This window comes from Herpailurus yagouaroundi, unplaced genomic scaffold (genome assembly GCF_014898765.1).
Source record: "Herpailurus yagouaroundi ecotype Mexico unplaced genomic scaffold, PumYag 182, whole genome shotgun sequence".
NCBI lineage: Eukaryota > Metazoa > Chordata > Mammalia > Carnivora > Felidae > Herpailurus > Herpailurus yagouaroundi.
The window spans coordinates 17226048-17240528 of NW_024412413.1; the positions used below are offsets into that span (position 1 = coordinate 17226048).

The 14481-nt window shown below is 36.1% G+C and overlaps 1 protein-coding gene across 3 annotated transcripts in view; it reads left to right on the forward strand.

The window, feature by feature from the left end:
* Positions 1-14481, forward strand: part of SLC41A2 (solute carrier family 41 member 2) — a 122227-nt gene that overhangs the window by 56145 nt on the left and 51601 nt on the right. For all 3 annotated transcript variants that reach the window (XM_040491025.1, XM_040491023.1, XM_040491024.1), the window contains 3 exons: positions 950-1021; positions 3175-3319; positions 7419-7565. In XM_040491025.1, the coding sequence (XP_040346959.1) occupies positions 950-1021; positions 3175-3319; positions 7419-7565 (364 nt within the window). The remainder of the gene's footprint in view (positions 1-949; positions 1022-3174; positions 3320-7418; positions 7566-14481) is intronic.

Here is a 14481-nt window from a genome sequence, read left to right on the forward strand (position 1 = left end):
ATAAACATTGTTCACTGCTTTCCAAATGATTGCATTAGAAAAACTCGACAGATTTGGATATACGTGTTTTGAGTCCTAAATGGTTGAGAAGTAATGATTTAGCATATAGAGCAATTGAATAATATTTTTTTAGAGGGTATTCTTCCATTTAGCAGAAAGATACATAGATTTTAATAGTGAAATACACAATGAAAATTTATATGTGAACTGAATGAATTTTTTATTGCTAAGAGTTTTAGTCATGGCTCAAATATAAATTATGTACATATAAATGACTTATTTAATCCTGGGTTTTCTGGTCACTAATTCTTCAAATTAGACTAGTTTCATGATGTGGAATAAAATGCTAGCAGCTCAGAATTATGTGATTATTCCTGTTGGGCTTCAGTACATAAAATTTGGCATGTTAGGATGACATTTGATGATATTGTAAACAGTGGGCAAATGGATAGTATTAACTGGCCCGCTAGTTCTTGTGGGCTAGTAGTTAAATTTTAAAAAAGTGTTTTTTTTGGGGCGCCTGGGTGGCGCAGTCGGTTAAGCGTCCGACTTCAGCCAGGTCACGATCTCGCGGTCCGTGAGTTCGAGCCCCGCGTCAGGCTCTGGGCTGATGGCTCAGAGCCTGGAGCCTGTTTCCGATTCTGTGTCTCCCTGTCTCTCTGCCCCTCCCCCGTTCATGCTCTGTCTCTCTCTGTCCCAAAAATAAATAAACGTTGAAAAAAAAAAATTAAAAAAAAAAAAAAAAAAGTGTTTTTTTTCCCCTAAACGTATTGGGCAAGCTAAATGTGAGATTCAAGGCTGATAGTGAAATCAGATTTATATTAAGTAAAAATGTGAGTTCATCAGATTTACTAAAGAATTATCTTTGGCTTAAGATTTCAGACGCTGCTAAAACAGAGTTGAAAGCATATGATTAGTCAGTGATATGTGAAAGTATCTATCTTAACAGGTAAATATCGGGAAGATGGATTCACCCATTGAAAAGTGGAACCTAATAATTGGCAACTTGGCTTTAAAGCAGGTAAGTGATGCAGATATTTGCCTATGGATCTTGGGTTTATACATCTTGGGTGTTACCTGTAAGAATGGAATAAATATTAGTGCTATAAAAACTACCATTTAATTGTTTCAGGGGGCTTGGGGCACCTGGGTGACTCAGTCGGGTTGAGCGTCTGACTTTGGCTCAGGTCATGATCTCACGGTCCGTGAGTTTGAGCCCCGTGTCAGCTGTGCTGACAGCTCAGAGCCTGAAGCCTGCTTCGGATTCTATGTCTCCTCTCTCTCTGCCCCTCCCCCTGTTCATGCTCTGTCTCTCTCTGTCTCAAAAGTAAATAAACATTAAAAAAAATTTTTTTTAATTGTTTCAGGGGGCTCAAAACAATTTAGTACAATGAAAAAGTGATAGAGTAAATGGATACCCATGACTGCTGAAAAGTTTTCTTTCTCTAGAAATTGATCAGGTTCTTCCAAATTTGAAAAACATGTAATTAAAATATAATATATATATATATAAATTTTTAATCATAAGTGTGTAAGAGAGCCAGAATTTGAGTACTTGAGTTAATAACTGTACAAATAAATATTTAGCACGTCATTGCTTAGGTACTTTTTTTTCTACTTTTTTTAAAGTAAATCTTTCTAAATTAAACTTAACCCTTTTATGTATTATGGTTATATATTTATTTAAACTGAGTTTTTCTTCATCTGTTAATGTTACTCGAGCTCATCTAAATGAACACATTAAATTGTCAGTTACATATACACTAAATCATGGATTATATATGGATTATTTACAGCTCCTTCTGATCTCAGGTGAATGTCTTTTCATCTTCCACTACTTCCTACTATGCCCAAGACACAGGACTGCAGCCTCTAGTAACTCTCCAGCAAGTGGGCTTAGGGAACACTCACTATTTTAATGTTAGCTCAATTAGGACATCACGTTGAGAGGCATGGTTGCAGAAAAGTAATTTCATGTAATGTATTTCAAAGACATAGAAATAAAATGAGTTTTGGAATGTGGGCTTAAAAGAAATATTTGTCTAGCTGCTTCTAAGATCACAGGATTCGAAATAAGAAAATCTGTGATTTAATCTGAACTCTAACGTTAACCAGATGCATAAACTTTGTTAATTTACTTAACTTTTCTGGGCTTCCTGGCCCCCTTCTTTTAAACCATGGTATTGCATTAGAGATGTCTGTGATCTTTTCTAGCTTGAACTTGTAGGAACCTAGGCAGGGTTAATAATCAAAATATGTAACAAGTAAGCTACTATAAATTAAAGTTGAAAGTATATTGCATTTTAGTCTTTTAATATTCTGAACTCTTACTAAGTAAGAGTGGTAGTATAAATTATTCGTCGCATCATTCTAATAACTTCTATCTCAGCTTAATTTTTCCTTCTGTTCTTCGTACCCTTCCCTTGTCATCCTCCTTCCCTGCAGCTGTTGGTCAGGATGGGAGCCAAGATGGCTCTGGATTCCAGTACGTGGACTGGCTTCAGAGAGTCTGTGAGCACCTAGAAATTCTTCTCAAATATTGAGCACAACTGTGTTTTCATAGAGAAGAGAATCTTTACAAAGATTCTTTAAATGTCTCTTTAAAAAATAGATAAGAGCTGGGGGGAGAACAAGGAATAAATCTATTTTGAGTACTGTGTATCCCAAGACCCAGGAGAGCACGCCTCCTACGTGGTAGGTTCTAAATAAGTACTTGCTGGGTGAATGAATTTAAATAACTTGCCACAAGATTAGGTGACAGAGCCAAGAGTCAGATTCTTATCATTTGACCATAAAATCCAGTCTCTTACCAGCACTGCCTTTGAAGTCAGACTTCAGTCGTGTGGATTGGGTACACGTTTCCGTTTCAGTCTTAAGGTTGGTATCTTCGTAGATGATCTGTGGATTAGACCGTCAGAGTCACTTTAGGTGCTTCATAAAAACAGATTCCTGGACCCCATCCCATACCCACTGGCACCAGATCGTGGCAGTTCGAGAACTCACTGCCTTAGGGAATATTAAAACCAAAATAGAGTGGCTTCTTCAAAAGGTAATGCGGCTCAGTGACCAGATGCAATCCTTTCTTCTGACTTTTGGTCTGCATATTTACATAATGAAGTAAAAACTGGTTTTGAAATGAATAATTCAGTTGGACTTTCTAAAAAATTTTTTTAGGTTCAGGCAACAGTGGTTGGTTTTCTAGCAGCTGTGGCAGCAATTATACTGGGCTGGATTCCAGAGGGGAAATACTATCTTGACCACTCCATACTCTTGTGCTCTAGCAGTGTGGCAACTGCCTTCATTGCATCTCTTCTGCAGGGTAAGTGGATTTAGAAATGGCTACTGTACCGTCCTTCACTTCCAAATCATTTATTTTCCATGTCGACTATTTTTATTGAAATGATACCTGCTCATTGTAAGAACCGCAGAGAAAAAAATTTTTAAGTTTTATTTAAATCCCAGTTAACCTACAGTGTCATATTAGTTTCAGGCGTACAATACAGTGATTCAACACTTCTGTACGTTACTAAGTGCTCACCGTGATAAGTGTACTCTTAATGCCCTTCATCTGTTTTCCCCATCCTTTCGCCCAACTCCATTCTGGTAACTACCACCTTGTTCCCTGTAGTTAAGAGTCTGTTTCTTGGTTTGTCTTTCTCTCTCTCTTTTCCCTATGCTCTTTTGTTTTATCTCTTAAATTCCACGTGTGAGTGAAATCATACTTTGTCTTTCTCTGACTGACTCATTTAGCTTAGCATTAATACTCTCTAGCTCCATCCATGTTGCTGTGAATGGCAAGATGTCATTCTTTTTTATGGCTGAGTAATATTCCAGTGTGTGTGTGTGTGTGTGTGTGTGTGTGTGTGTGTGTGTATAAAGCATATATATTTATATATATAAATACATATATTTATATATATAAAAATACATATATATATGTATTTATATATATATATGTTTATATATATATAAATACATATATTTATATATTTATATTTATAAATACATATATTTTTATATATAAATAAAAATATATGTATTTATATATATATATAACATATATGGTATATATATATGTATACCATAATCTTCTTTCTTTATTCCTCAGTTGATTGACACTTTGGTTGTTTCCATAGTTTTGCTGTTGTAGATAATGCTTCTAAACATCAGGGTGCATGTATCCCTTTGAAGGAGGATTTTTGTATTCTTTGGGTAAATACCTAGTAGTGCAGTTGCTGGATCATAGGGTAGTTTTATTTTTAACTTTGTGAGGAACCTCCATACTGTTTTCTAGAGTGGCCACACCAGCCTGCATTCCCACCAAGAGTGCAAGAAGGAGAGAAAATTTATCTACAAACTTTTAAAATATCTTATTTCACAAATACCTATATTTGTTGTATGTAAACCTTAATGTAGAACAGGCTTAATGAGGTTGTCTCCTGGCCTTAGGTACTCTGGTAGAGTTCCCAAATGAGATCAAGAAAATAGATAAGTCATTGGTTTCTATAAATTAAATTAATTGAGAAACTCCTTTCTGGAAATCATGCAGAGGATTTACTGGCTTGTCATTTGAGTAGCAAGGATTCCAGGAATTCTGAATTTCAAAAGCAGTCCCTCTGTTAAAATTTTTTAAAGTTTCAGATTTCAAAAATTTTTTTTTTACTAATTCTGTGGCAATACAAATATAACCGCTCAGCACAGTATATTACTGGCTTTAGACTTTTAAAAAGCCAGAAAGTTTTAAAAATTAACTACATTTGGAGCACCTGGGTACCTCAGTTGGTTGACCATCCACCTGTTGATTTCAGCTCAGGTCATGATCTCACAGTTTGTGGGATCAAGTCCTGCATCAAGCTCTGAGCTGACAACATGGAGCCTGCTTGGGCTCTCCCTCTCTCTCCCCCTCTCTCTGCCCCTCCCCCCCCCAATAAATAAACTTAAAAAAAGTTAACTACCTTAAAACTTCTCAGTTGCGGTATTATTTTTTTTATTTATTAAGAACTTAACACTAGAGAACTAGCTTATTATGAAATTATGATCATTTTTATTTTACAATTGTCATCTTCTTACCCTTATATCACCAGCAAGGTGAAAAATAGAAAATTCTCACGTCAGGTGATTATAAAACTGTTAAGCTAACTTTTTTGGCTAGGTTCTGGGAATTTAGAGAATCTTACTAAGATTAAGACTTGACTTCCAAAATATTTTCAAGAATTTTGTTTTGGTACTTTTATTAAGGGTAGTTTCTTGTCTATATATAGAATTACCAGAATTCAGTGGTGTTAACACTGGCCAAAGTGGGATGAAGTTAAGCTATTGGGAAATTAATTTCTGGTTAAAAGACATTTGGGGCACCTGTGTGGCTCAGTTGGTTAAGCGTTGGACTTCGGCTCAGGTCGTGATCTCACAGTTTGTGAGTTCGAGCCCCGCAATGAGTTCTCTGCTGTCAGCACACAGCTGGCTTCTGATCCTCTGTCCCCATCACTCTCTGCCCCTTCCCCCCCCCCCCCCGCAAAATAAAGAAACACTAAAAAAAAAGTCAAAGCATTAGCTTCTTTTACCTTAAGTTCGTTTCTGTTTTCTAATCTTGCTTCATTTAGAAATAATTGTTTAAAAGCTTTCAGTAAAAACTATTAGTATTGCCTAGGATTTTCAAAATCATAAGAATTCAGACTTTAAAAATTTTTTTTTAACGTTTATTTATTTTTGAGACAGAGAGACAGAGCATGAACAGGGGAGGGGCAGAGAGAGAGGGAGACACAGAATCTGAAACAGGCTCCAGGCTCTGAGCTGTCAGCACAGAGCTCGACGCGGGGCTTGAACTCACGGACCACGAGATCATGACCTGAGCCGAAGTCGGACGCTTAACCGACCGAGCCACCCAGGTGCCCTGAATTCAGACTTTTAAAATACATGTGCTTAAAGCTTGTTACTTTGAACAATGTGTGTTCTAATTTTATGATAGTTGGACATTTATATGTAGAGAGAGCAGATACTATTAACCACCTTTTGTAGGTGAGAAAACTGACTCAGGTAAGGTGACTTACCTAATTTCATCAGCTTGTTTGCAGAAAATCAGTATTAAAACCTATTTCCTGACTCCCAGCTCTTTCCGCTGGCCCATGATGGCAAAATATTTGTTTTCAGCTGAAAAGATATGGATGGCATCCTGTCCTGGGAGAACTTTCCATGTTGATCTTTAAATGTGCTGACTTTGAAAAAAGGATTCTGTGTGAGCACATCTTGATTATTACATAATACATTTTAAAAGCTTTTCTATTGCTTTTTTTTTCTTTTTACAATGATATTATGGGAAAGGTAAGTCTATAGATTGAAAACATCTCCAGAATATAAGAGGTGAGAAATTATTTAAAGCAAGACAGAGATTCTACTTTTAATAATTGTGGCTTTATTGGGGTAGTAGAAAACATGGAAGTAGAGTTACTTACAAGCTCTGTGACCTTCAACAAGAATTTAAGCTCTACTCCCAAGACCTCAGTTTTATTATCTATAAAATGAGTAATGCTAGACTAAAATCATTTTGAGTCATTTTCAGTCTAAAAATGCAGTGAGATTCTGTTGGTTTTTTTTTTTCCCCTATAGCCATTTTTAGGCTTCCATACTGGTTTATGGTTAGCATATAAGTGAACTAATCTTAAATATTCTCTGCACTGCATCCTCTAAATGTTGGCATGAGAAAATCTATACAATTGAGTATGGATGTAAATGTTATCAATCCCCCTCCCCATTTCTGTGATTCAAGAAAACAGGTATCTAGGAGTATAAGTACACAGTCGTATTTTCATCTTCTGTTCTCTAGTTGGAAGTTCATAGACAGAAACTTTGGTTTTAAAGAATATCCTTTATAAAGACTGCTTTTTGTGTTCTGGTCTCCAGTGTTCAAATTTTAATTACTTCCCTCTTAATACTTCAACGATTTTAAATAATAAAATGAAGCAAGCATTCTGGCTACCACCATGTAGACAAAGCTGTTTTTGTTGGTCTTCTTCCCAATTGCTGTGCATATAAATACGAATCACCTTTTCTTTGATATTTTCATTCCTTATTTGAGGGTTAACATAAAATCTTTGGGTTTGGTACAAATATACATTACATCTAAGACATACATGTTATTAAATTTGAAACTTCAGCTTGAATGTTATTTTACAGTAGCTTTTCAGTTCTCTAAATGTAACACTGCACTTCTCAAATCTTCTATGATCCCTACTTGGAATTTGTTGAAAGGCATTTTGCCAGAGCATTAGAGTAAAATGTTTTGTTTGCTTTAGTCAGCTTATCTAAGCAGTCTAACTGGAAATGATGTACTCACTGTTTGTCTAGCTTTTATATTTCAGTATTTAGGGGATTGATTTTCTCTAAATCATAGCATAAAAAGTAATGAGTTTTCTTTCTTCCAGGAATAATAATGGTTGGGGTTATTGTTGGTTCAAAGAAGACTGGCATAAATCCTGATAATGTTGCTACGCCCATTGCTGCTAGTTTTGGTGACCTCATAACTCTTGCCATATTAGCTTGGATAAGTCAGGGTTTGTACTCCTGTCTGGGTAAGTTGACTTGATATTAAATATAATGTGCTATTCAGAGTCTCTTTAAATAAGTAATTGTTGCAACAATGCTGTGAACCCCTGGTGGCCTTCACCTGCAGTAGAACTCTGGTTGAGACTGATTAGAACAATAACTGCCATTTGTTGTATACCTACTATGTGTTGTGGTTCTCATATATTTTTCTTCTCACATTTTTTCCCTCTTTTTATGGAGTTTAAAACTCTCTAAGATAAGGATTATCATCTCTAGTTTCAGATGAGAAAATTGTGGATCGTAGAGGCTATACATGTTACACCCTACTGGTAGGAAAGTTGACCACGGGCCTAGTATTCTATGAATTCTGCCCTTTCGTTAACTGTGTAGCCAGTGAGGAGTCAACCCTCAGTATTCTGATATATGCATTGTACTAGTGTCCCAGGGCATAAGGTTAGAACAGTGCTTGAAATTTAGTGATTGTCCCCACCCCCCCATCAGAAACCAACATGGCAATTACTAACAACTAAAAAGTCACCATGAAAATGAGCCTGAATGCTGTGTGAAGTTGGAGACATCTTATATAAGATTCCTGATAATAGTAATAGATTACATATGGAATCTAATGAATCCTTTTAATGCAAATTTGTACTTTGGGATTATTGTTAATGTAAATGAATATGATTTGTGAGCATTGGTTTAGTGCTAAAAGTTGTTTATGGTTTTATTGTTAGATGCCAAATTGAAAAAAGTAAAAGAAAATAGAAACCCACAGAATTCTACAAGAAAAAAAAAGGATAGTTTATAAGTTGAACCAGAAGCAAACATTTATTCATATATCCTCATATGATCCATGAATTCTATACAGTTTATGGTATAAGTCTAAAGTACCTTTGGTTTGAAGAAATAAGGATCTCATGTATGTTTTTGAACTAAAGAAAAGACTTTATTTAACCTAACAAAAGCAGGCGTTTTACTACTTTTGGAGATATTAAGGGAAGCTTTGTTTAGTATATAAAATTACCTTAAATTATTTAATGAGTGGCATGAAATTAGTCAATAAAACATGATGTGTATGTTCAAGGAAGAGTCTTCTCATTTAGACGATGACATGTGTCCACTTGATGTAAGGTAGAAGACAATAAATGACCAATGACCTCCATGTAAGATCTTGTTCCCATAGGTCTTGGGTTTTCATTATTGTGAAATATGCAAGGAATGACGTGTGTGCAAGTATGCTCAGGGTAATTAATGTTCAATCCTTCTTTCTCCCAGTCAAATAAAGTACAGAAAATGAGTAATGTTATTAAAAGGATAATCTTCTTTAGTTCATATTGTTGGAGTGATAACTGGTCATATTTTTCTCTATTATACAGTTTAGAAATTCATACTGAAGTCAAGGATTGAAATACTAGCTTTGGCTAGTTTTAGAGAATGTGACTTAATGTTCTTCACCTACCTACTCTATTAGACTCCTTCACCCATTCACAGGCAGGTAGCTGGATGACTTGGAGGCCTCACCTCCCCAAAGGAACAGATTAACTGCATTGGGGAAGGAGGCGGTCATCAATAGGCTGGATCCCAAAAGAAAAAGGAGATGAATTAGGCATGGCTAGTGCCCCTTTCCCTAGTCTTACCAATTAGACCAGTGTCTCCCACCTTGAGGGTGGGGTGGGGATGGGGCTGGAAGGTTGGTAGTGGTTCTTGGATGGGTTCCCTTATATACACAAAAAGAAAGGTACGTTATTTTCAGACTTGGAAACCTAAATTAACATGAAGTCAGTTGTAACACATTTCCCAGCTGCTGGTATCTCCTCAGTCGAAGTCCCAGTAGTAAGAAAATAAGCAAGAGAATGCTATTGAAGAATGTCATAACAAATATTACAATTGTTACAGTGATACAGACTTAACGTTATGATATTGCACAAGATAAATCAACTTTTGGGGAAGTAATGTGTACTGACTTAAAGTGTGTGTGTGTGTGTGTGTTTAAATCACTCGAGTGATGAACTTCTTACAAAAGACTTAATCATGTGTTACTATCTAAAGCTTTCACTATTTTGAGGGTTGTATGTGATACATTAGTAGTTTAGCTAGATGAATGAAAAAAAGGAAAATAGAATGATTTCTATTTTGAGAAATAATTTTATTGTTAAACATTGCTTAGGCTTTTCTGTGCCTTTACTTGCCTTGTGAAAGTTAGCTCAAAGTAATTCAAGATGAATTAATCAAAATGGGTTCTTTACATTTTACCTGTCACTTATTTCCCTAAAGTGCTATATATATGTTATTATTATTATTATTATTAATTTTTTTTTTTGATGGGCTGCTGATTGATTCCATAGTTGATTTAACAGTGAAGGGTTTTTCTGGGGTCAGTGTTGGATTATAACATGTCTACATTGTGAGCACTAGGGGGCCTCATAAGATCATTATAGTATTTGTGGTATTCAGGATATAAAGATTAGGAACAGTCTCGTTTAAATTCTGAGGCCCCATTCATCCTGCTGAGATACCTGATTCTTGGAAACAAAGTTTAATTCTTGAGCTACATTGGAAACACTTAGCAGTCTTTAGAGATAAGAGGATTTCATGGCAGCCCTGGGCTTCTGTTACGAATAGAGGCCATGGGTTCCACAGGTCCCAAAGAACTGACTGGGCTGTGAAAAAAGCCTGAGTTAGTTCCCCACCTCTAATTTTGGATACTTAGAAATGACTTTGAACAGCTCCCCTCTTGTTTGTTTTGATGCATGTACTGAAGCTCACTCTACGTTAATTCAATGTGTTACTTTTCCTTTGGTCCTGATAAAATTTGCTGATTTTTGATGTTCGAAGTAAAGACGGGATTTTCCCTCTTTTTACCGCTCCAGTTCTCCCCTAAAAGGACGAAATGAGCCCAGAGCTTTGTTTGTTCCTATTGACTTTATTTTGTGTAGTCACCTAAGTTTTTGCTGCTCATTTAACAAAGTTGAAATTTTATGTTAGCCTGGTGTTTAGGCCTCTGGGAGTCAGCAGAAACTTTCCTGTGATTGTTACTCCTGCCAGACTCAGCCAGTACCAGTTCTCATACACTGTCCATGATTTTTCTCCTTTCTTTCTTACGTCGTTCCCTTTCCCTCCGTTAAGGCCAGTCAGTTTTCATTTTTCAATGCTAAATTCATACGTGTCCCTAATGTTAACTGATCTTTTCCTCCTCTGGATTCCTGTAGCATTACACTGATACTTTTAACATTCTTTGCATTTTATGGATCATTATAGCTTTTTGTGCATATGGTATTAAGGAAATATTGGAAGAATATCTTGCCTTAGCAGAAAGTATCAGGGGGATTAATATCCCTAAGGAAAAAATTTAAATGGCAGAAAATGGCTAGGAAAGATCTCGAAATAGAAGAGAAAATAGAAAGTTAGTTTAGAAAGTAATCTAAGCTCTGGACTATGATATGCTTTGGTATGACTTGCTGAGAAAATATAAAGGTATTTATTCATTCACACAGCAATGTTTGAATAATAGTAACTTTTGAAAGCTATTAAAAGAATAATGTTAGGCCAGTAACCGAAACATCTATACACAGTGATTGTTGCCTTCTCTTTCTTGTTTGCATACTTTTAAGAGGATTTTTTTTTAATTTTTTTTTTTAACGTTTATTTATTTTTGAGACAGAGAGAGGCAGAGCATGAACGGGGGAGGGTCAGAGAGAGAGGGAGACACAGAATCGGAAGCAGGCTCCAGGCTCTGAGCCATCAGCCCAGAGCCCGACGCGGGGCTCGAACTCACGGACCGCAAGATCGTGACCTGAGCTGAAGTCGGACGCTCAACCGACTGCGCCACCCAGGCGCCCCAAGAGGATTTTAAAAATGTTTATCAGTTGTTTATACCTGCATGGCTATCTAATTCTTGTATGTACGTGATTTTACTGATTTGAGAAACTGTCAACTTTTCTTCTTTAGACAAGATTTGAGCACAATGTTGACTGATTTCTCATTCTTCGAGGTTAACTTTTAAAAGATGGCTTAGTTGGGGCCATAAGGACAATAACAGTCAGCCTCAGGTTGCTTCAGTCTGGAAGCTAACAGGGATGCCAGCTAGTTATTTACAAGACATTCTAGAATATCATGGCCTTGCTATGAGTGGTGATATGAGTAGAATCTAAATCTGTCTTGCCTGTCACTCTTCTTCAGGTATTTTCAGCACCGTCTTGGTTTAGAATGATTACTGGAAGGTCAAGTTAGTGAGAAAATTTTGATAGTTATAACAGAGGGCATTTAAAAAATCGGCACCTTACAGAGCCCATTGCTTTGTTGCTCATGCAGAAACAGGTGCCATATAAAAATGTCACTCAGAGCAGTTACATATTTCAAAAAAATTTAGGGTAAGAATAATGGATGTTATTAACGAAGTTATGTAACAGTAGTTGCAAAATGCCACCAACAGTCTAATAAAAGGTGAAAGCCATGAGTCCGAAAGGTGGCTGTTATGGTTGGTGGTTCAGTGTTACAGCAATTTGAACCACTTGAGCTGTGTTCATCCCTACTTTTCCCTGGTCAACTTATATCACAGGGTCAATACTAATGCACAGAGACATTTATTGGGCTTCAAATTCTGCAGAGCTTTATCTGAACACCTGTGTTCATTTCCTATTGCTTCTGGAACAAATTACCGCCAACTCTGTGGCTTAAAATAACAGAAATCAATTTTCTCACAGTTCTGGAGGCCAACAGTCTAACATGACTCGCACAGGGCCAAAATCAAGGTGTCCGCAGGGCTGGTTTCTTCTGGAGATTTTGGGGGGAAATTCCTTTGCTTGTCTCTGATCTTCTGGCATTTTGGGTTCACCCTAATAATCCAGAGTAACTTCTGCATTTCAAAACACTTGACTTAATCACATCTGCAAAGCTCTTTTGCCTTATAAGGTAATATCCATAGGTTCTAGGTTTAGGATGTGGATTTCAGCCAACTAAAACACCCATTGTGATCTACCCAGAAATTAATACAAAATATCATTTTGACTAGGATTATTTAAATGTATTTCCTATAGAAGGAAGACGTTATTTTAGATTTTGGTATTAATGCAGAAGTTCACAGTTGGCTTTTAATTGACCATTTTTTCTCACCAATTGTGTCACTCATGGTTTTCTGAAAATAATTCCTTAATTTTATGACATCTTTAAAACACCAATATATCCCACAAAGAGAAGTGTTTTAGAGACTTCTCTTTTCTTATATTTAGCCATCAGGATTGGTTTAGATGTTAGCCAGGGAAAAGATAGGAAGGTCCTATATAATCATAATTTGGTGGGAATGGGCATGTTAGGTTTCTCAGGAAATTGAGATAGTAATGATTTATAGTAAATCAGTTTTAGTAATTTTTATTTTATCATGGCTTTCCCACCTTTTTAATGTTTACATTTTCTTCGTACTTGGAGATACTTTTTAAGCTTATAAAATAGTTGCAAAAATTAAAATAGTATTAAAAATCTTGCATACCCTGGACTCAGATTCACTTAATGTTAACATTTTACCCCATTTACTTTGTTTTTTATTCTTTGTCTCTATTTCTCTATATGTTTTTATATATATGTATGTATATATTTTTTCTTTGTCTTTAGGACAGAGACTTTTTTTTTTTTTTTTTTTGAGAGATAGCACATACATTTGCAAGCTGAGGAGGAGCAGAGTGAAAGGGAGAGAGAATCCCAAGCAGGCTTGATCCACACCCAGTGGTGACGCAGGGCTTGATCCCATGACCCTGAGATCATGACCTAGCCTGAAATCAAGAGTCAAGTGCTCAACCGACTGAGCTACCTAGACACCCCAGGACATTGACATTTTTGAAGACTGTAGTTGCCTCTCCTTTTTTTTCATTATTAGAATTTGTGAAAATTGAGATACAATTTATATTCCACACTGAATTAATTCACCTTTTAAAAGTGTGCAGTTCAGTGGTTTTTAGTACATTCATGAGATTGTACAACCTATTATTAATAGAACCTATGTTCTGTTCCAGAAGATTTTCATCACCTCATAAAGAAACCGTTAGCTGTCACTCCCCAGCCCCTGTGACCAGTAATCTATCTACTTATGGGTTTGCTTGCTTGCCTGTTCTGGACATTTCCCCAAAACGGATGACCTTTTATATCCAGCTTCTTTCAATGAGTATGCTTCGCTTGTGTTGTAGCATGAATCAGTACTGAATAATATTCCATGTGTAAATATACCACATTTTGTTTATCCATTTACCATTCCATGGACATTTGGGTTCCTTCCACTTTTTGGCTATTATGAAAAGTGAACATTCTTGTACAGGTTTTTGTGTGAACATATGTCTTCAGTTCTTTTGGTAGTTACCTAGCAGTGGAATTGCTGGGTCATATGATAACTGTTTAACTTTCTGAGGAACTGTCCACTCATTATTTTTAGTTTATTTGCTGAGAAGTTTCCGCCCACTTTGAAAGTTCAAGCAATGACCCTGGGGTTGAGTTGGTAGGTGCCTCTTTCAACGGCAGATGTCCTTCCAAAGATTTAATGTTGAGAAGAAATTAAAAGCTGAGCATAGTGCTCCTTTTTTGACCTAAAAATGAAGTACTAAGATGGTCTGATCTAGCAGAATAGTTCTTTTCATTTGTGTTTAGTGGATTTTGCCTTTAGTTTTCTGCTTGATCCTATAAAGAGATTGTTGGCAACCTTAGTTGTTTTAAGAGGTAAGAATGCCTCCTAATTGGGATGTTATTTAACATAACATTAATGTTTAACATTAACATTGTTAATGTTTTAACAAGGAGAACTGGGAATCCGTTCAGTAAAGGTTTTTTTTTTTTCAACCTTTTATAAAAATTCATGGAGAAGAGGACACTGTGTAGCATTAGTCATATCCCTGTAAATGGGAGAAAATATTTAATGGATTTTGTTAGCATAATTATTTTGAAGATGTGATCTAGATAAAG